The sequence below is a fragment of the Vicugna pacos genome, chromosome 5, assembly GCF_048564905.1.
Source record: "Vicugna pacos chromosome 5, VicPac4, whole genome shotgun sequence".
Taxonomy (NCBI): Eukaryota; Metazoa; Chordata; class Mammalia; order Artiodactyla; family Camelidae; genus Vicugna; species Vicugna pacos.
Window position 1 is genome coordinate 26,812,950 of NC_132991.1, and position 21,097 is coordinate 26,834,046.

General features: G+C 35.7%; 1 protein-coding gene across 9 annotated transcripts in view; it reads left to right on the forward strand.

Moving 5' to 3' along the window:
* Positions 1 to 21,097, forward strand: part of MBD5 (methyl-CpG binding domain protein 5) — a 336,548-nt gene that overhangs the window by 292,054 nt on the left and 23,397 nt on the right. For 5 of the 9 annotated variants that reach the window (XM_072960931.1, XM_072960932.1, XM_072960930.1 and 2 more), the window contains 3 exons: positions 12,054 to 13,079; positions 14,676 to 14,884; positions 18,256 to 19,464. In XM_072960931.1, the coding sequence (XP_072817032.1) occupies positions 12,054 to 13,079; positions 14,676 to 14,884; positions 18,256 to 19,464 (2,444 nt within the window). The remainder of the gene's footprint in view (positions 1 to 12,053; positions 13,080 to 14,675; positions 14,885 to 18,255; positions 19,465 to 21,097) is intronic. The other 4 variants (XM_015244842.3, XM_072960934.1, XM_072960936.1 and 1 more) reach the window with 1 other exon arrangement.

Below are 21,097 nucleotides of genomic sequence, written 5' to 3' on the forward strand. Positions count from 1 at the left end.
TTTTATTAGAAAAAAGTACCCAAAGGTACTAAACTTTTATACGTTTTTTAAAATTTGTACCAAAATATTTATTATGATAAGAAATGATCCTTTCCCCATTGTGAAATTCTCATCATTTCTTTAGTATTTATAATTTTATTTACAGAGTGCTAGGGATTTGTCTATTAGAAAAAAATAACAGCCAAGAGGATTCCATGTGTTTCCGTTATTTGTTGTCAATCTGTGTCATTTTGATTTTGTTCGACTTTCAGTTGGTTATATAACCATTGGACTCTAAACTACAAAAGAAGCCATAGAAGGCAGGATTTCCTGGTTCATGAGACATGTGCATGGTCTATGCCAATATAAAAGCCGTTTCCCCTAGATTTTGTTTGTATTCAGGTAAATGAAGCTCATCTTGGAAAACCCAAAAAAGGCAAAAATAAATGGATTTTTTGTTCTTGCTGCTGACCAGAAATAGGTGAATGGATAGGAAAAGGTAACTAGAAGTTGTATGAAGTAGAAAGCTGTCTTCTAATGTGTTTTCTTATCCTAGTTTGCTATCCTTTATTATTATTTGTTTGAAAAAAATTCAAAAATGGATATTGGCTACTCCCTTTTTTAAAAAGGTAATAATTTAAGTTTTCTAATAAAAAAAGGCTTGAAAACCTGATTTCCAGAATTTTTGATCTTGAAATTATTTTACAGTTTTCTGGTAGAACTAAACCATTATTTTTACCATTGACATTATTGTATCTCTTCACCTGCTATTAATGGAGACAAATTTATTTAAAAGTAGACACATTAGAAAGAACTGTATTTTGTTCAGTAGCATCCTCAGAAATTGCTATAAAAAACTGTAAAGAAGCACTGAAGAGATAAATTCATTGAGCCATCAAAAAATTTGATCATGAAAATATTAGAATGAATATGCCAAACCAACATTAATGATTTGAGAGATTGGTGGGAAATGACAGGGAGGAAATAAAAGATGATTGTAGAGGCAATATTGTTCAGATATGAAAACAGTGGGCCTTTAAAACCCGATTGCTACTGGAAATGAGAAAACTGCTGAGGCTTTTAATAATAATAAGCTATTGTGTAGATATATGTCAACTGTATTCTCCCACCGTGCTGGAACAGCATTATGACCTACATGTCTTTGTTGCTTGTAGCAAAATCAAGTGTTTTCCTTCCTGGCGTCACTGCTTATACCTGCCATTTTCCACAACCTGTGTTATGTGTTATGTTTTGATGTCAGTATTTAATGAAGAACTGTTCATTGACCTCTTGTGTTAAAAAGAATATAAGGTAAAGAAGATAATTGAAATGATTAGTGCCTTCTTGATATTCTTAATCTGAGGAATCTCATGAAACTATTTTTTATGTGTTTAACCGGATACTTATTCCAAAGGGGCTTCCAGCTTTTCAATGACTCATTCCTTTTTGGATAATTCTAAACAAATGAAAATTTAATCTTATGCATTTAGCAGGTTTAAGTTACATAAAATCAGTAGCTATTTAAAAATATGCTATATTTATTAAGTATACCTTCAATCATTTAGGTGAGACATTGTTAGTCTCATTGTATTATATCTTTAAATTTTGATATCCCTTACCTCAACTTACTTTGTTTCAGGTCTGAGTTCATATTGCAAAGTGTACATATTTTTATTAATGATGTATTTTAATTTATCTATAATGGAAAAGACCAACATTTATTTATATTCTTGTTTCTTCTGATTGTCAAGTTTAGAATTATTTTACATAGTCTTGGACATGTATTTTCTTATGCCATGCATCTCTGTAAAACATCAGATCTGGATTGCCAGTGCTGGGAGTGTCAAAACACACATGTTGAAAATTTATTAATATAAGAAAAGTTAGCATAAAAATAGCTAAAAGGGACAGGAATAAATGTCTAGTAATGATATGGATATAACCAATCATGTGTGAGCTAACAGGAAGCATATGCTTGATAAAAATCTAGGTCAGTAAGAATTTTTTAAGCATTAAACCTAATAAAATTAATACTAATTAATGTACATAGATCTGATACACAGCTGGTTATAAAAATGGGTAGATTTACTAATTAGTGTAACTTTTGATGAGCTGAATATTGACGAGATCTCTAATATGTTTCTTGTAGATACACAGTCAACTGTGTCAACTGAATATACTGTCATTATAATTGCTTAGGCTAAGTAGTCATTAACACTGACATTTATTCATCCATCAAATAAATGCCAAAGCTGGGCATTCAGAGTGAGACAGCTAATGACAGTCACAGCTATCCCCTTAAGTTTTGCTAGGTGTTCCTAGCAGACCAGTAAGACATTAGAAGAAAAACACATTTTATTACCTCTAATATGCTAAGTGATTTACATGTATTATTTCTAATTTGTGCAGTTTTCCAAAGTATAAAGTATTCTTGTCTTCGTTTTACAGATGAATAAATTGAGCCTCAGAGAACTTAAATAACTGTCCAAGATCATACATAACTGAATTAGGACTTAAACTCAGGTTCATCTGATTCTAAAATCCATTTTCTTCCCAGCTGCGTAAGTTCTTCATCTGAAACATTTAGTTGTCAAAAATACTGTTTCCACTTTCAAGTCTAAAAATATCCAACAGATAGTGAATTAATGCACGTTGATGCATGTTAGAAACCACATTTGTAAAATTCTGATGCACTTTTAGACAAAAGTCAGTTATTCTGCCTTCTCTCTTTGGACTCTAATATCCTAGTATATTAATTAGGATGTTTGTGTCACTCAGTGAAATGTCCACAATATCAAGAGAGCTGCCCCTCATTTGTGTGTCAGATTTGGTAACCTTTGTTTAAATCAACTTGTATCACCTCACTTATTCAAATAAAAAGGGTTTCCTAGTGAGTGATATGTCAGCAGACCTTTGAAGGGGGCGACTTTGCAGATGCTAGTCTGCCATTCTGAGCATGATAGCACAGTGAGGGTGGAAGAGAGCCCAGGTAACATGGCCCAACTCTTCCTTGTGGTAATGGAGGCTGGACAGAACTCAAGTGACCTTCTGCTCAATCCAGTGCCTTTTTTCCACTCTCCTAAGCAACAGCTCAAAAATGTTACACTAAGACCTCAGTGAAAACAGTTAAAACCAGAAATCACTCTGAAAATATTTAATTTGATTGGTTATTTATTTTCAGAAATTTCTTTTAAACTGAGTTTTTCTGTCATAAACAACTCAAATACTGATTTTTTTAGGCCTATATGTAAATACCGTAGGACTCCCATATGGGAATTGGAGACAAAGATAGTAAAAAATAAATATGTATGATAAAAAAATATTAAATTCTTAGAAAACATTTGTAAAACTTAAGAACGTACAAGGTTTTATTAATTCTGTTTGGGTTTTTTAAATTGCTTTTCCACTAAAGCTCTCTAAACACTTTTCATTGTAAAGTTTACAGGTTTCTATTAGCTTTTTAGATGTAAAATGACAAGTAAAGTTTAATATTTCCATGTAACAGATTTAGAAAATGACCAGTAGGATACTTGGTGACATTCCTCAAGTTGTAAAGCAAAGCTCTGGTGGATCTGGCAACCAAACCCCAAGGTTCCTTTCTTAGTCCAAACACTCAAACTGCTGAATGCAGGTATGTTCTGAAATCCATCAGTAGTGTACATTTAAAGCAACTTCCAGTTTGTGAAGTGAGACAAGTTTCAGCACTTAAGTGGTTCCAACATGTGTCCCGTGGTGTTTTGGTTTAGGGAGGAATCCAAAATCAAGTGCCCCTGACTGGCAGATTTCATCAGGCCCATGCCTCCTCAGGCCTCTGACTGCTGCCCACATGTTTACCAGAGAACAGAAACACTCATGCCAGTAACCTGGGCCTCTGCAGAGGACCCAGCCGTGTCAGTGTCCACATGACAACCCATCCTTCCTTGGCCCTGTGGCTTTTCACAATTCTCAAAAAAGCAAAAAGATTTAGACTATCCTGCTGACCAGTTAATAATTGAACCGTACCTTCCTTCAATACTGATAAAGTCATTTAATATAACCTTTTCACTTTAAAATGAGTTTTATATTTTTTTTCCTAGTAAGAAACATTTAATCATCTCTTCTAAGCACATGAAAATATAGTCCTCTTCAGAGAGGACTATAGTCAGAGAATGAGTTTGTACCAGAAGAGAAAATAACTCATTTATTTGCCTTAACTCTTAAAGATATACAGTGACTAACAAGAATATAAATAAACCTATGAATAAATATGTGCTCATGGATATTTATATATATTTTTTGAACTCTGGAAAAAAGTGTTTTCTTTCAGCACAAAATACCTTTAATTGAAACTCAGTGCAGCCATTGATATGGTAGGTATAAGAAAATTAGAGACGACAAAATAACACTTTGGATAAAATACTGCAAAGTAGAAGCTTGTTTTTCTGTCGTTGTTGTTGTTGTTCTTCTATGTATTTATTTATTCTCAAAACATACCAGTAAAGAAAATAAAGGGAAATTGTCATTTCCTACATTTGAGGTTATAGGTGCAAAAAGATAACAAGATTAAAATGCTCCAGGGTGGATTATTGTATGTGTTACCTCTCTCAGGATATGGGATGTTTGTGTGAAATGATCTTCTAGTCTTATATAGACTAATGTAGAGTGAAGAAAGGCAGAGACTCCTTTAAGGTTGTGACTGAATTAATCATAGTTGCTATTGAAAGTATTTCCACCCAAGTTTTTTAATGCATAGATTTTATCCCTCATCTGATTGATGCACAGGCTTCTAGGTTGAAAGTTGCCCTCTGCTCTTGTTTTTTAACCAAATACCAAAACTATATTAAATTCTTGACTATGTGATAAAAATCTATGTCTATTCTTTTAGTTACATTTTTGCAAAATGAGCCATTTCTTCTTTGCTGTAAGATATTTTTACAACAGACAATGTCTTGCTATTTAAGGTTTCCTAATATCAGGGTTACACCACTTGCTTTGTTTACATATTCCAGGTTTAATGATTCCTTGTGTACAAAAGAAGGAGTTAAAATATGTTTGACTTCAGACATTGAGTTTATGTAATCAAAGGTGGTAACAGAACTTAGAGTGGTGTGATATGTTTGCTGATTCAATGATCTATTTTGTACCTTTCAAGAAATAAATTGTCCCAGTGTGCAAATTGGAAGAATTTTATTCCATTGTAATACACTAAGCTCACTTGTAAAACCACTAGAAATCTTTCAGTTCCCTAGGAGATGCCTAAGCTATTATTTACTAAAATCAAGAGGTCTAAAAACATTGAAGCAGCTTCTAAAAGTACCCAAGTTCTAGGCAGTAATGTTAACTCTACAAAAATTTGACTCATTAAAATTAATGCTTAAAAATATTCCTATGGTGTCATCAAAATAGATTTCATTCTCACATGCAGAAGTACTAAATAAATCAAATCGTAAACTTCTTATCTTCTAGGAACTTACCTCAAGCAACATCAATGCCGACAAAGCAAAGAATAGAGTAAAAATTATTTTCTAAGAATTATACTTATTGCAAATTCAAAATAACAACTCACCTTTTTACAGATTAAAAATAGAACTAGACAAACAGAAGTCTGAAAGAGTTGCTGAGATAATCCTCGGGTGAGAGCTAGTCCAGGGAAATTCTAAATATCTATCCCAAGACTCATGACTATAGGTAAGAGAGTAGTAGTTATCACAGATACCCTAGAGCAGGGCGCCTGTGCTGTACAGCTCCACAGGGATACCGCTCATAGTATAGTCTGATAAATAAGCTTCCTGGAGCACAACTCCATAGACCAGCCCCCACAGAGCTGAGCAACTGAGAGGCTTGGTCCTAAAGCAGTGTTTTTCAAACTTTTTTTTTAAACTTCTAACCAGAGCAAGAAATTAGCTTGCATTACAGTTCACTGGAGATGCATTTTTAATGTACAACAAATAAAAGTTTCCTAAGAAAACACTTACTACATGTGATGCACTCTGACATTTTTGATCCCATTCTATCTCATCCTATCTTAGTTTCTTTTTTTACGACAGTCATGATTCACTGAAATGATTTTATCACCCGCTAACAGAATGTGACCCAGCACTCATATATGTAAGTTAACAGAAACAGTTTCTACAAAATAATACCCAAGCTATACAATGTACTCTTTTTTTTTTCTTTTCTATTTCATTTATCAAAATATACTAGTTGGGCATTCTAAATTGATTTTACAGCCCCAAATAGGTCTAAACACTCTAAGAATACTCGTGAGGTAATTAACTCAGCAAATAGTTATTGAGTACCTAGTGTGTGCTGTGTACCGCAGATAAAATAGTCTACAATGGAAGGATACAAAGCTAACTGTCAAAATCTAGAAACTCAGCTTGCTCTGCTCATTAAACAAAATGAGATAAATTTCCAGTTGGAATATTGATGGATGGAGCAGTTTAACTGTTGTTTTAGCACATTCAGAGAACAGAAATCCTACCAAGTGAGAGACAACCTCTTTTCTCAACGTTTCCTTACAATAACTATTAAGAAAAAATGTGATAAAGAGCATTTGTTTAAAAAAAAACAAAAAACCTTTGTTACTTGAGTAACAGTGAAAAATCTCAAGCATTTTTTTCATTTCAACACTTTTCAGAGTAATTCTGTGTCTTAATTAAGAAAGCAGAAATGATCAGTAGTAAAACACATTTTTCTGTCTGACTTCATTACCACCATAAGACTGGCCTCCTCAATACAGTCATAACCACTCAGATCTCGTATGCCAGGATTCAAGCAGCATCCCTTCCACTGGTCTTTCCTCTTACCCAGAGGTTGGCCCTGATGAGAGTGGAAAGTATTTCTTCAGATACTGCCATTGATCCCTTCCTCCTCTTATTTTTCTCCTAAATGCTTTAGTTTTAGGTCCCTCCCTCCCTTCCTTGTGGAAAACAAATAGCCACTAGTCCTTAGGGCTTCCTGCCTACTCCTGGTAAAGGAATGCTAGGAATTTACATCAGGATCCAAGGCACAAAGATAGAGATTGGTATATTTTTGTAAGTACATGTTACCACGTCATTGCTAAGGCACGAGAAAATTGTATCTTGTTGGAAGATCTAGACGTCTCATAAAAGTTATCTCCCAATTTCTTAAATCAACCCTTTAAATATACAGGAGAAAATTTTACTATTTCCTTGGGATTGAAAAGTGAACTATATTCATTAGACTCACTAGGGCATGGTATTTTTCTCTTGTCTCTGGAAGCATTCATTTTTATTAAGGATTACCACTGACCCTGATTGCAATTAAAGTATACTTGCCAAAGCAAATGATAAAGGTCAAATAGTGAAGGAGTGCCTTCTATATGATTTATTTCTTAGGTTTTTACATTTTTTATGGGTAAAAATCAGTATTTGGGCATATCAATTTAGAAAGTGTTTTCTAGCATTAAATAGTATTTATTCAAAATTGGAGCTGTAGGTCAAACCAATATAATGACACTTTAAAAACACCTATTGGTCAATTGGAACAAGCTTTATGCTCTCTTACACACACACAAAATCATGTACAACAATATTATTATTCAAGGGCCAGCCGTGAAAGAGTTTAGCAAGCATTACACGAACAGTGACTTTTCTCAAAGAATATTGGTGACAAAGAAGGGAAATCTAAAGACGTAGACATACCTTTGTTTTGAAAAGAAGTTTTTTTTTTTAAAAATGAAGCAGATAAAACATCTTAAGAATGAGATTTAGTAATAGGAGAATATTCTTTAAAAATCATTAAAAAGATACTGATGCTATTTCTGTATCTGCACACATACACAACCACACACACACATCATAAATTATATGTGTGTGCAAAGAATACTGTTTATACTTTGAAGTCTGTCCCACTGGAAAAGCTACCACTGTTGTTTCCTCATTTTACTGGACTATCTCAGTCTCTGACTGGGTGTCTAAGCACATGATCTCATACCAGGAAAGTTTACTTGGCTGGCTTTGCAGTCTTCTTTCCTACTTTTTTAAAAGCAACAGAAACAATGAGAAAAAGAAATTATGCCAGTTCATGGTGCTGCTGAAATGATCATTTTTTCCAATTAAAGGTCTCCAACTTACTAACTTGTTCCAGGCTCCCAGCTGCCTTTTGGTTATTTAACTGCTAAATGTTTAGTGAATAGTTTGGGTTTTGGGGTTTTTTTTAATTCTTTTAAACTTTTTTTTTTTAACTACCTCTTTCATTAGATTAAGCACAAAACATCTTGGCTGCTCACCTCCAAAAAAAAAATCAGCTTTAAGAGAACATTTTTGCCCACCTACTTCGACAGATGATGGGTTTTATGCAGAACTATGAAGTTCACCAGAGAATGCCTATTTAAGGCTAAGTGGTTCAGAAATAAGCAATTTACAATTTCCCTCGAGCTATAAAAATTCAATCCTCTTTCAATTGACCCCAAGCATTAATGAGTGACTTTAAGAGTTCAGAATACCTTGGAATGGACTTCTCCCCCTGTAGCCATTTTAACTCCTTGGTACACCTGGGAGTCTTCTAAAGTAACTTGTCATCGTCCAGCCATCTCCTTTCCAGTGTCCCTTGTCTCCTGGCATTGGACCAGTACTATAGAGGGTCTGTTCTCACTTTCTCAACAAATGGGTTGTATTACCTCCTTTTCCCCATACACACCTGCCACACACATCCAGCATCAATGATTTGATTTCTAGAAGTTGAATGTAAGTTTTACAATCTTAATAGATTGATTCAACCAGCATTTATTGAATGCTAACCATGTGTTAGAGACTCTTAGGTCTTAGAAATACAGAGGGAAATAAGGAGTGATCCTTACCTTAAATGGTTTAGAAAGATGATTTGAAATTTCTTCACTGTTTGTCTAAGGCAGCAAGCTTAACCATAAGTGAGAGGGCTGGGGTGTGTGAGAAAGCAGCATACAATATTTTCAGTCATAGTTCTTTGTTTTGAGCATGCATAGGACACTGTTACTCTCCATGCACTTTGTTATCTCCTTTTTGGAAAAAAAAAAATTGCTTTGCTTCTGCTAAAAGCACTTTCTATCTGCTTTTCCACTCTCAAATCCCAGATCAAATGTTATCACTTGCTTCATTTTTCCTGACACCTTCAGTTTTACAGTTGCCCCCTTATTATAAACCTGCTACAGTTCCTAGCACATTGCACTGTAGTAACACTAGCTGTAGGCAAAGAGCTTTAACATTTCCTGGTTCGTAATAAGCTCTCAATAAATGTATATTTGAGAGAGACTGGGAGATCTGTATGTTTATCACATTGCCTAAACTCTAAGTTCTGGAAAGAAAGAGCAGGCTGTTGTGTTTTTGTTGTTGTTGGTTGGTTGTTTTGTGTCACCATTTCTACCCTTTTGTTCAGCAGAATATACTTGATTGTTGAATTGATGTGTTGAAAATTAGAGAAAATAAAAAATAGGCCTTGATCCACATACTATCCTTAAGAAGGTTGTATTATTCACCACCTTCTTGTTTGTGATGCAAAAATATACCCAGAGTAACTGTATTTCTCTTTATTGTCATTCCTCAAGAATATTTAGATGGAGAACTTTAGAATAATGTCCCCAAATGGTTAGTTTTATGAATCCTAAATTTGGATGTTTCTCTCTTACAAAATAAAGATAAAAGAGTAATAACCTCTAAAGAAGTCCTTCATCTACAAAGCATTGTCATTTGCACACTGGAGTATTTGATTAGAGGAATGGTGATCTGTACATTTAAATATGTCATTGTTATTTAGCAGATAGGAAAAAGGCCACAAATGGTGATTATTAGTAAATAAGAGTTTTTTATTAACTTGTTTAAAAATATGGCTTCCAAAAGCAAACAAAGCACAGCACCTATTTATGGAAATAGCAAGATTTGAGAAGCAATGAAATGTTTAAGGTGTTGATTGTTTTATTACAAATCTGAATTAATATTTTAAGAATTGTACACCGTATGACTACTTCAGCATTTTATCTCCTCCTTTAAATGAAACACTGAGAACTGTAAACAACAAAAAAAAAGTAGACCACAACAGCTAGGAAAGATTGCGGTCGTGCTATAGAGATAACGTGTGTGGATATGCTGATTTATACTTACTACTGTTACCTCATCACCACAGTGAATTACAGCTGTCAGCAATAATGATGACAATGATAACTGCTTTTATTTGTATGCTTTTACACATTGCAAGCCTTTCATTTATCTATTTTTGATTCTCACTATACTCATGCCAACGTTTCTTAGAAAAAATTCAAAGGTAGGAAAATATATTATGCAGGAAGATGTCCATCCCTGTGTTTTATATAAGGATGAAAAAAATCAAAATATAAATGCCAAACTTTATCAGATAGTTCAGTAAATCGGGTCAATCCATATGCCACATGATTAAAAATATTAATACAAAGTCTGTATGTCAAAAAGGAAAAATTCTCGCTTTATTCTGTTAGGAGAAAACAAGAATAGATCATTATATTTGTACTACTATTTCAACTATGGAAACATTTCTGTGTATTTGGACAAGTCCTCAGTGGTAACGTGGTCAAATATAAAGTTTGTTACGATGGCATATTACAGCAGTAAAGTGCATTATTTTACATTTTCAGGAAAACTAGTATTGTTCATTATAATGTATACATGTTTAATAGTTTAATAAATTAAATGTATATGCTTATAATGATAAATATTTGCCAAATGCATGTATTATATAAAACTGCATTTCTTTAGGGTAAGACATTATTCAAAAAAAAATGAATGTAGATTCCTTTCAACAGAATGTGGTTCCCACTCTCCCCACCTCACTCCTTGTGTGTCTGGATCACCAGGGTGATTTCAAAGGATACTGCTGCCCAGGCTGTACTCCGAGAGATGAGTTTTCAGCTGGTCTTGGATAGGGCCCAGACACTGCTTTGTTTGTTCTTACGTTCTCCAGGTACTCTTTGTGCAGCTTGGATTGAGAACAACTAATACAATTATTATAAGCAATTAAAATTTTATGATTAAATTCCCTGAATTTTCCTGTCTAGCATACACAGGACTTTCAAGATTAAGAATGCTATTTGAGTGAGGACTGTTCTGACTCCGAGTATAAATTATCTTTTTGCTATTAGAATGACAAAGATTTAAAAATAATGATAAAATGCAGTGTTGGTGAGAGAAATGAGCACTACCTATATTGTTTATAGAAATGTAAATCGAATGTATATTGATCAACTTCGCTGGAGGGCAGTCTGACAGTGCGTACCCAGAGCTTTAAAAATATGTAAACCCTTTGTCCCTGGAATTCCACTTTTAAGAATTTATCCTTAGAAAATAATTGAGCATATTGGCAAAAATGAGTGAGTAAGAATGTTTATCATAGTGTTTCTTGCAAAAGTAAGAGACTGTAAGTGATAAAAATATCCACAATTATGGGTTGATTAAATTGTGGTATATCCATACATGATACTGGTAAAATGGACCTATAGTTAACATGCATTAACATGAAAGGATATTCACAATATATTGGTAAATGAAAAAAAGTTACAAAACAGTATGATTCCATTTTTGTTAAAAAAAATATGTAATCTGCATACTATACACATACAGGTGGGAAAAGGCCAGAAAACTATGCACCAAAATAGTAATAGTTACCTACGTGGGTACTTTGTATTGTCTGTTTTGTGTTCTCATGCGTATTCTGCTTGTTTTTGCCATTAAAAGCAAGTACTAGTATTATATATAAAGACCAAGAACTTTAAAAGAAATGTAAAAATATATTTTAAAAAACAAAATCTTGTTATTTTTTGTCCCCAGTTGAATGAACTACAACACAGATTCCCCCATTTTCACCTTGTCCAGCTGTGGAAAACAAGAAATTTGATAGTTAGGAACAGCTATTTCTTAATGTGCTATATGTTTATGTTCAAAGTAGGTTAGGAAGTATGAAGTTAAAGTTTCATTAACATGTCAAATCATCTCTAATTGCAGTTAATTTGGTTATAAACTACAAAGACGATGTAACAAATTAATTGAAATTTATCTCAATGTAGTTTTATGGAGTAGTCTTCCTTAACATCCATAATTAACAAGTGGTTTTGTTTCGCTTTATTTTAGGCGGTTCAGGACCATCATCTTCCATAGCCATAGCTGGCACCAACCACCCTGCCATCACAAAGACCACATCTGTTCTTCAAGATGGCGTCATAGTCACCACCGCAGCTGGAAACCCACTGCAGAGTCAGCTGCCCATTGGGAGTGATTTTCCTTTTGTTGGCCAGGAGCACGCACTTCATTTTCCATCCAACAGCACTTCAAACAACCATCTTCCACACCCCTTGAACCCCAGCCTCCTCAGTTCTCTACCTATCTCTTTGCCAGTGAATCAACAGCATCTCCTAAACCAGAATCTATTAAATATCCTCCAGCCTTCAGCAGGAGAAGGCAAGTCTGAGATCAACCTCCACCCTTTAGGTTTTCTCAACCCGAATGTAAACGCTGCTTTAGCTTTTCTCTCCGGTGACATGGATGGGCAGGTATTGCAGCCTGTTCGCTTTCAACTCTTAGCAGCCCTGCTTCAGAACCAAGCCCACGCAGCTGCCATGCTTCCCCTGCCATCTTTCAATCTGACCATCTCAGATCTTTTGCAACAGCAAAATACCCCTTTACTCTCATTAACACAGATGACAGCCCCATCAGACCATTTGCCAAGCAATCAGTCAGAGAACAGCCGAGCTGAGACCCTTTTAACCAGCCCCCTGGGGAACCCTTTACCAAGCTTTGCAGGCAGTGACACTACTTTTAACCCCCTGTTCCTCCCAGCTGTCACTGGGGCCTCAGGATTAATGGCCTTGAATCCCCAGCTGTTGGGAGGTATCCTGAACTCAGCATCGGCCAACACCACTAATCATCCAGAGGTTTCCATAGCAACTTCTTCCCAGGCAACCACTACCACAACCACTACATCATCAGCAGTGGCAGCACTGACTGTCTCAACACTTGGTGGGACAGCAGTGGTGTCAATGGCAGAAACATTGCTGAATATATCTAATAATGCTGGGAATCCACCTGGTCCAGCTAAACTCAACAGTAACTCTGTGGTGCCACAGCTACTTAACCCTCTACTGGGGACAGGTCTGCTTGGTAAGTTAAATTTTTTCACAAATTTTTACAAAAGAAACGTTTTTCTAATTCTATTTTCTCCTTTTTAAAAAAAACTCCATTTTGTCACACTATTTTTAAAAATGTTTTTGTTATGTCACAGCTTGCTTAAGGAACTAAATATAATAACACCCACACACAACAATAGTTATACAAACATGAAAATGGCTTTTTCCTTTTCCTTTATTCTAGCAATACTAAATACCATTTTAATCTGCTTTCTCCTTAATCTCCTAATTCTGATGCCACCTAAACCTAACCTACCTATCATTCTCTTAAGCCAAGTAGAGTCTTATTTTTCAAATAATAAAGCACAGGTACACCTTAAAAATAACATTTATTTGAATTTTAGTTGGTGTGGCATCACAGGGTTAGTATGAGCAGCTGCACTGTGGATGAAAACAGTTTGAGGAAGTGTTTTTCCAGGTGATCCCTAAATAAACAAAACTAAATGCCTATCCAGCAAAATAAGAAACAAGGCATAAAAACATTCAAAGTTCAAGTTCTCCTAAGTTCAAGGAAACAGACAGCCCCAACAGCTACTGCTAGAATTTCTCTGACAGTATTATTCTTTAGAACTTTGTGGCTTAAAAACAAAAAAAAATTTTAGGTAGATTATTTTATCACCAAAACGTTAGAAAATAATGTCAAGTATATGCAACTGATAGATACAGGTAACTGTAATAGACAGTACAGAGATGGTGTCCAAAAAGCCTGGAAACATGGGCAAATATGTATGATATTGTCAAGGGCATCTTCAATATGTAAAAAAAATACATGTTTCCAGATTTCATGGAAGCCTTTATAATATAGTTTAATTAGTTCTATTTGGCACTGAGATCAGTATAGTTAAGTAATCTAAAAAGCATTACAGATTTACATATTTCAAGTTATAGGACAATTTCTATGATATTATCCTCAAAATAATTTCAAAGTAATTTCAAAACAAGTTAATTTTGAATATAAATTTAGTTGTTAACTAACCCTAATTATATAATATTTATTTTTAATGATTATGGCAATGAATTCTTTTATATTATTAGCTTTCTTTACAATTTTAACTTTAGGTAAACAACAATCTTCTACTTAAAAATAAAATACATGTTTCTAGACCAAATCTGATTTTATTTGGTAGTAGTTTTGACGATTGTGGCTTAAAAACCAAATTTTGTAAACACCACCTGATCAGACCCACTTGTTTTAACCATCTTATCAAATACCTAGGATTGCTAAGGCATTTAGGACTAATTTCAACCTTTAATTGTAGGTGCTCTAATAACAACAGTTTCAAGGAATTCTGTAAGACTGAAGATCAATAGATAAGGATTGGCTAGTGGATAGACCAAAGACTAACTAGTCTCTCCATGATACAAAATCAAAGCACTAATTATGAAAGATGAAATTAAATAACAACACTACTCTTTCCTTACCATTTAGTAAGACTTTGAGGAGAAAAAGAGAAAAGAATTACCATGTAAGTCTAGTTTTTAGTTTTTGTTTCAGGAATCCTCAACAAAGATAGGCATAAGACCTCCAAAGAATCACATTGACTTATGTTTTATGTTTTTCAAACTATAGGTGACATGTCCTCAATTAACAATACTTTGAATAACCACCAACTGACTCATCTACAGTCGCTGTTAAACAACAATCAGATGTTTCCTCCAAGTCAACAACAGCAGCAGCTTCTTCAGGGGTATCAGAACCTCCAGGCATTTCAAGGACAGTCCACAATTCCTTGCCCAGCTAACAATAACCCCATGGCTTGTCTGTTTCAGAACTTTCAGGTACTCTCCTTTCCTGGGTTGCTTTAGTAGAAAACAATGTCTACTACTTACTTTACTTATTTTGGGAGAAGAGACAAAAGAAGGAGGTTATATGTCTTTTTACCTCTACTGACTATTATTTCTCAATAACGGATATTGTTAAACATTCCAGTTTTTTGTGTGAAGTTTATTTTATTTTGCCTGGAGCATCTCAGTGGTCCTGTTAGAGCTGTTAGTAAATCATGTTACGTTCTTAAACCCTTTTGTGGTTTCCCTGTGTTCCCATGATTAAAATCTACATCTTTAATATGCTTACCTTGCCTCACTCTCTAGCCCCAGCTCTCACCACTCTCTCCCTGGCTTCAGATACGTGATCGTCTTTTAGTTCCACAAACTGAATAAATTCCTGATAGGCTAAGGAGTTGGATGGAAAATGTAACACTAAATAAATGCACGAAGAAAATACAGAAGATTTTTAAAATAATATTGGGGTAGAGAAGGCTCTTTCAGCAAGACATACAACCAAGAAGTCAAAAACAGAAGAGGTAACAGAGTTGAATACATAAAACTTTTTAAAATCTGAGGGGGAGGGTATATAGCTCCAGTGGTAGTCTACATGCTTAGCATGCATGAGGTTCTGGGTTCAATCCTGAGTACCTCCTCTAAAAAACAAACCAACCAACCTAATTACCTACCCCCCAAAATAAAATTTTTTTAAAAATCTGAATTATCAAAGGTATTATAAACAAAGTTAAAGGGAAGTGGGCTACCTGGCAGAAAATACTTACATAACAATAGCAAGTTAATTTCCATTCAAAATATAAAAAGAGCACCTATCAATCTGGAAGAAAAAAGATAGTTGATTAGAAAGATGAGCAATAGAAATGAAAAGACAATTCAGAGAAAATTAGATTAAAATTAGTAATAAACATGGAAAGAATAATAAGAGTTATACAAATTACAATGTTAGTATATCCATAGATTGATGATATCCTTTGCTGACGGTGGTGTGGGGAAATGGATTCTTTCAGATATACTGTTGGTCTGATTGTATCGTCATGCAGTCCTTTTGGAGAGTAATTTGATAGTTATCAGTTTTAAAATATATGTATTTATATAAATGATATATATCTCCTTTGACCCAGTTCAACTTTTATGTGTCTATTTTGGAGAAATCCTCAAATGTGAACAAAAGGTCACAATCCAGAATGGCTATTACCACCTGATTTGTGGTGTCAAAAATTAGAAATCACTTACACAATCGATAGGAAAATAGTTAAATATGTTATGCTATATCCATCTACCTAGTAGTTTAACAGATTGGGTAGATTTATACAATCTGATATGGAGAGACTTGCAAGATTGCAAAATTCCAATACTGTAGTGTCCTAGAACAATACTAAAATACAATACCATTTATGTGAGAGAAAGAAGAGAGATAGGAAGGACTGAAAGAAGGAAGGGAAACTAGATATACACCTACACACTTTAATGTATTAAAAATCAGTCTGCAAGGATGTGCTCCAGAATTGATTACTTCTGAGAAAAAAATGGTATCAAATGGGGTACAAAAGTATAGGTTTGGGTAGGGAATAGTGATGAAGAAAATTTTTCTCTTTTTTGACAATGAGAAAATATTCATCTGTGTCTCATAATAAAATAATTTAGAAGAGAAGAGGAAGTGCGTAACCATGTCACTGAGCAAACAAGTAGATAAAGCCTGAGGGGAATCCATTAGAGTCAGCGGTTGGAACAGCACCAGTGACTTGGTGGAATGCAGTTTTGGTGGAGTGGTGGGAGCATGAGCCAAAATGCAGTGGATGGAAGGATGAAAAAGGTTAGGAATTAAAGAGTGTGGATTAGTCTTTCAAAAACTCAACTATGAGGAACGTAAGAGAAATAAAGTAGTTGCCCAAGGCAGGCATAGGTTGAATGCAACCTTTTGAAATGTGGAAGCCATGCACATAGTTGAATGCTAAAGGAAAGAAACCAAAAAGAAGTGGAAGAGACTGAACATAAAGGAGAGAAGGGATAATAGATAAGGCAGAATCCCTGAGGAGGGACTTGGGATCCAGAGGATAAACCAAGGACTTACTCTCAGAGAGCAGAGGGGCTCCACTTACACTGGGAAGCAGCACAGGGTGGGGAACTGAAAACTGTGGGCTGCCAGGAAACAGGGAGTAGCAGGGCATAAAAATTATGAAAATTCTTACCCTGTGAACTCCATTTTCTCTGCTAAGTAGGGTTAACGACTAAGAAGAGTGTAGGGAATGGTCTAGCAGCTGGCTTGGGGAAGTAGATAAAGATTTGAATACTGTGAAGAGGAGAGATACCTAAGAAGATCACAGAATCAGTGAGAACATAGGCCCCTAGCTGTGATTGGAAGCCATTAATTTCTTATGGATGGGTAGTCAGCATCCTCACGGTAAATAAAGTTAGATGAGGCAGGCAGTTAAATTGATCCAAGATTGGGAAACTATCTAGAGGATGTAGACAAGGGGAGAATGGCAAGAGAGTAGTTATGTGCTGATGGATCCCAGGTTCTGGTTTAGTAGGGAAGAATGTAAAGTCAAGAAGAGAGTGACCTTTGAGGCGAAAAATCTGAAGTATCAAGGATCTGGAGCCACAATTCTTAGCTAGGGTTGGTGAAATTAGAATAACCTGTGGACTTTTTCAAACTGCACTCATCATTCCTGTCCTGAGCATTGATAATCTTTCCTGGTGGGCATTCCCTCCCTTCACCTCTTCCCAATTAAAAGTCACTTCTATAGAAAGCCATCTTCACTGTTAACAGCATGAGGGTGTCCCTCAGCCAGTGGCCTCATAAGGTTGAGAGTAGATGTTACTACCCTATCTAAAGACTTCAAAAAGTTAGTGTCATATCAGAAATATTTTATTGTTAAGAAAGGAGTAGACGTATTTTGTTTTATTTTAGCTTATATTTCACTTAGTTCAGTAGAAATATCAGTGAGTTAGAAATCATTTTCAAAATCTGGTTCCCTTTATAATTTGAGCAGCGCTGGTGAAGGACTTGTTTCTCTCTTCGAATCTCAAGTTGCAAAATCTGTAATGACACTAAAAACATAGAGTCATCACCTGGAAACATTTTGTGTCCAACCACATGAACTTTAATTTTTCTAGAGAATGTTTAGTAATGATGATTTTTTAAAAATCTGTTACATGATTTCAGTCAAAGAAACAGTACCCAAATATGATGAAGACATAAGCCTTTCTGTAAAGAGTGACTTTTAACTTCATTTTTGAGTCTTGTTCTATTTTCTTCCTTCTTATATTTGTTTGTCTTCTGATAAATCCTAAAATTATGGTCTTTCTCTTTGAGATCTTAAAATTTTTTTCTCTTTCTCTCACTGCTTCTTGTCTATTTCTTTAAGGTGAGAATGCAGGAAGATGCAGCTCTCCTAAACAAAAGAATAAGCACTCAGCCGGGGCTCACAGCACTTCCTGAAAATCCAAACACTACACTTCCACCTTTCCAAGATACACCTTGTGAGTTGCAGCCGCGGATTGACCCATCTCTTGGTCAGCAGGTGAAGGATGGCCTTGTTATGGGTGGCCAGGGTGATGCTTCTGTGGATGCTATTTACAAAGCTGTTGTTGATGCAGCCAGCAAAGGAATGCAGGTTGTCATCACCACTGCAGTCAACAGTACAACTCAGATCAGCCCCATTCCAGCTCTGAGTGCCATGAGTGCCTTCACTGCTTCGATTGGTGACCCATTAAGTCTCCCCAGTGCTGTCAGTGCAGTCATTCATGGACGAAACATGGGCAGCGTCGATCATGATGGTCGGCTGAGGAACGCAAGAGGGGCTCGGCTGCCCAGCAACATGGACCACGGGAAAAACTCCAGCGAAGGAGATGGGTTTGAGTATTTCAAGTCGGCAAGTTGCCATGCATCTAAAAAGCAGTGGGATGGGGAGCAAAGCCCCAGAGGGGAGAGAAACAGGTGGAAGTGTGAGGAATTTTTAGATCATCCAGGCCATATCCACAGTAGTCCTTGTCATGAAAGGCCCAACAACATCTCTGCACTGCCATTTCTTCCTGGGGAACAGCACCCAATATTGTTACCACCAAGAAACTGTCAAGGGGATAAAATTCTGGAAGAAAGCTTCAGGTATAATAACTACAAAAGAACTATGATGAGTTTTAAGGAGAGACTAGAGAACACTGTGGAAAGATGTGCACACATTAATGGGAACAGACCTCGACAGAGTCGGGGCTTTGGAGAGCTGCTGAGCACCGCAAAGCAAGACCTGGTCCTGGAGGAGCAATCTCCAAGCTCCTCAAATAGCTTGGAAAGTTCTCTGGTCAAAGACTACATCCATTACAATGGAGACTTTAATGCCAAAAGCATTAATGGGTGTGTACCTAGTCCTTCAGACGCTAAAAGCATTAGTAGTGAAGATGACCTTAGGAATCCAGACTCCCCCTCTTCAAATGAGTTGATACATTACAGGCCAAGGACGTTCAACGTTGGCGACTTGGTCTGGGGCCAAATCAAAGGACTGACTTCCTGGCCTGGAAAATTAGTAAGAGAAGACGACGTTCACAATTCTTGTCAACAAAGCCCCGAGGACGGGAAGGTATACCAATCTTTATCCATTGTCAAATACTAACCTTTGTTCAGATATCAATTATTATTTTTGGTTGTCATCACTTTGGATTCTTCATGACTCATTGAGGTCTCACAAACTTCTGGAGCATAAAATGAAGAGGGGATGGTTATAGTCCCCAAAATGTCATGTCGTCAAGGGGTGAGTTGTGAAGCATTTGTAGATCCCACTAGGGCTTAGGGTGGCTCTAACCCAGGAACCAGATTTCCAGAATTTTATTAACTTTGCCTTCCTTCCCTGCATGTGCCTAATTCTTCATCCATACACAGAGAATGAAGGCAAGCAGCAATGACTCGGGAAAAAAACCTGGTGGTTGTTGGAATCCAGCAGTGTGGCAGAAGTAGGGGTCTTCCCAGGTGACAGTAAGTGCCAGGGGACTGCACCTCTCCCAGATGATGACATGTGACATACAGAGCTGGGGAGAGGGTAAAATTGGGATGGAATTGCAGCCATTTCTGGAAGCAGCAGGTAACATCTGAGTTCAGAATAGTGTCTCCTTTCAGGAAAAGTTCTGGGTCTTTATAACATATGGAAATGTTTAACCCCATAGTCTGGTTCTACTTAACACAATCTGATCACATAAATTAAATGAAAACTTCTCCATGAAACTACCATTCAATTTAGAAGAAATTAGTAGGGGTCTTCTGGGCTTTTCTCCCCCCCTCACAATTGGTAGAATTGACTCACTAGGCAAGAAATATGCAGAATGTTTAAAGTAGATAGAAAAATTTATGTCTGACCAGGAGGAGATAATAATGCACATTCCCCACATATGATCAAGAAACATGTAATTTTTCTTCTCCTTAGGAAGTAAAAATTCCTCTTACAGGTATATATTATTCTCTTAAAGAGTATATTGTATAAAACTATTTCAACTCTGTTCAAACCTCCACTGGCACTTAGGTTTAATGGCAGGAAACCAAAAGCATTTTTGCCAGCACAATAAAAGGATTGTCTTTCTCCAAATGACCGGGAGGTCCTTAAACCTGTTGCTTATAATGCCTAATATATACTTGTCAGGGTACACTCTAGGCATAATGTTTCTATGTTTGATAAGAAAATGAATTCCATACTCCTATTCACAAAACATTTTATTCTCTAATCTCTCTGAGACCAGACAAACATTCTTTGGGTTGATAAACCTAAATATTTTTGACAGTTTATTCAAAAAGTAATTAGAAACAGCAAAATTGGGTTTTTATGATATAAATGGAACTGCTACAAATACAGGATGTAGACATTGAGCTGTTTTATAATCTGTGTGCAAATAAAACAAAGTCTTTTTTATGTGCCATTTTACAAAAAAAAAAGCTTTACTAACGAAAAGACTATGGCTGGCCTCCCTTTCCTGGAAACATTCTTCCTGTCCTAAATGCCTTGTCTAAATATCTTTTTATGTCCTCAGGAGAATAAAGGTATGTAGTTTTAACACATTTCCCATTAAGCAGTGGTCCTAATCCTCTGCTTAGTCTGTTAGCAAACTCCTGAGACTGAGTTCCTCACTGATGTTTAGGAAGATGCACTTGAAAAAAAAAATCATTATCTAAGAGTCCATGAAACATTTATTTTGCTTTATTTAAATAAGCAACAGATTTTCAGTCAC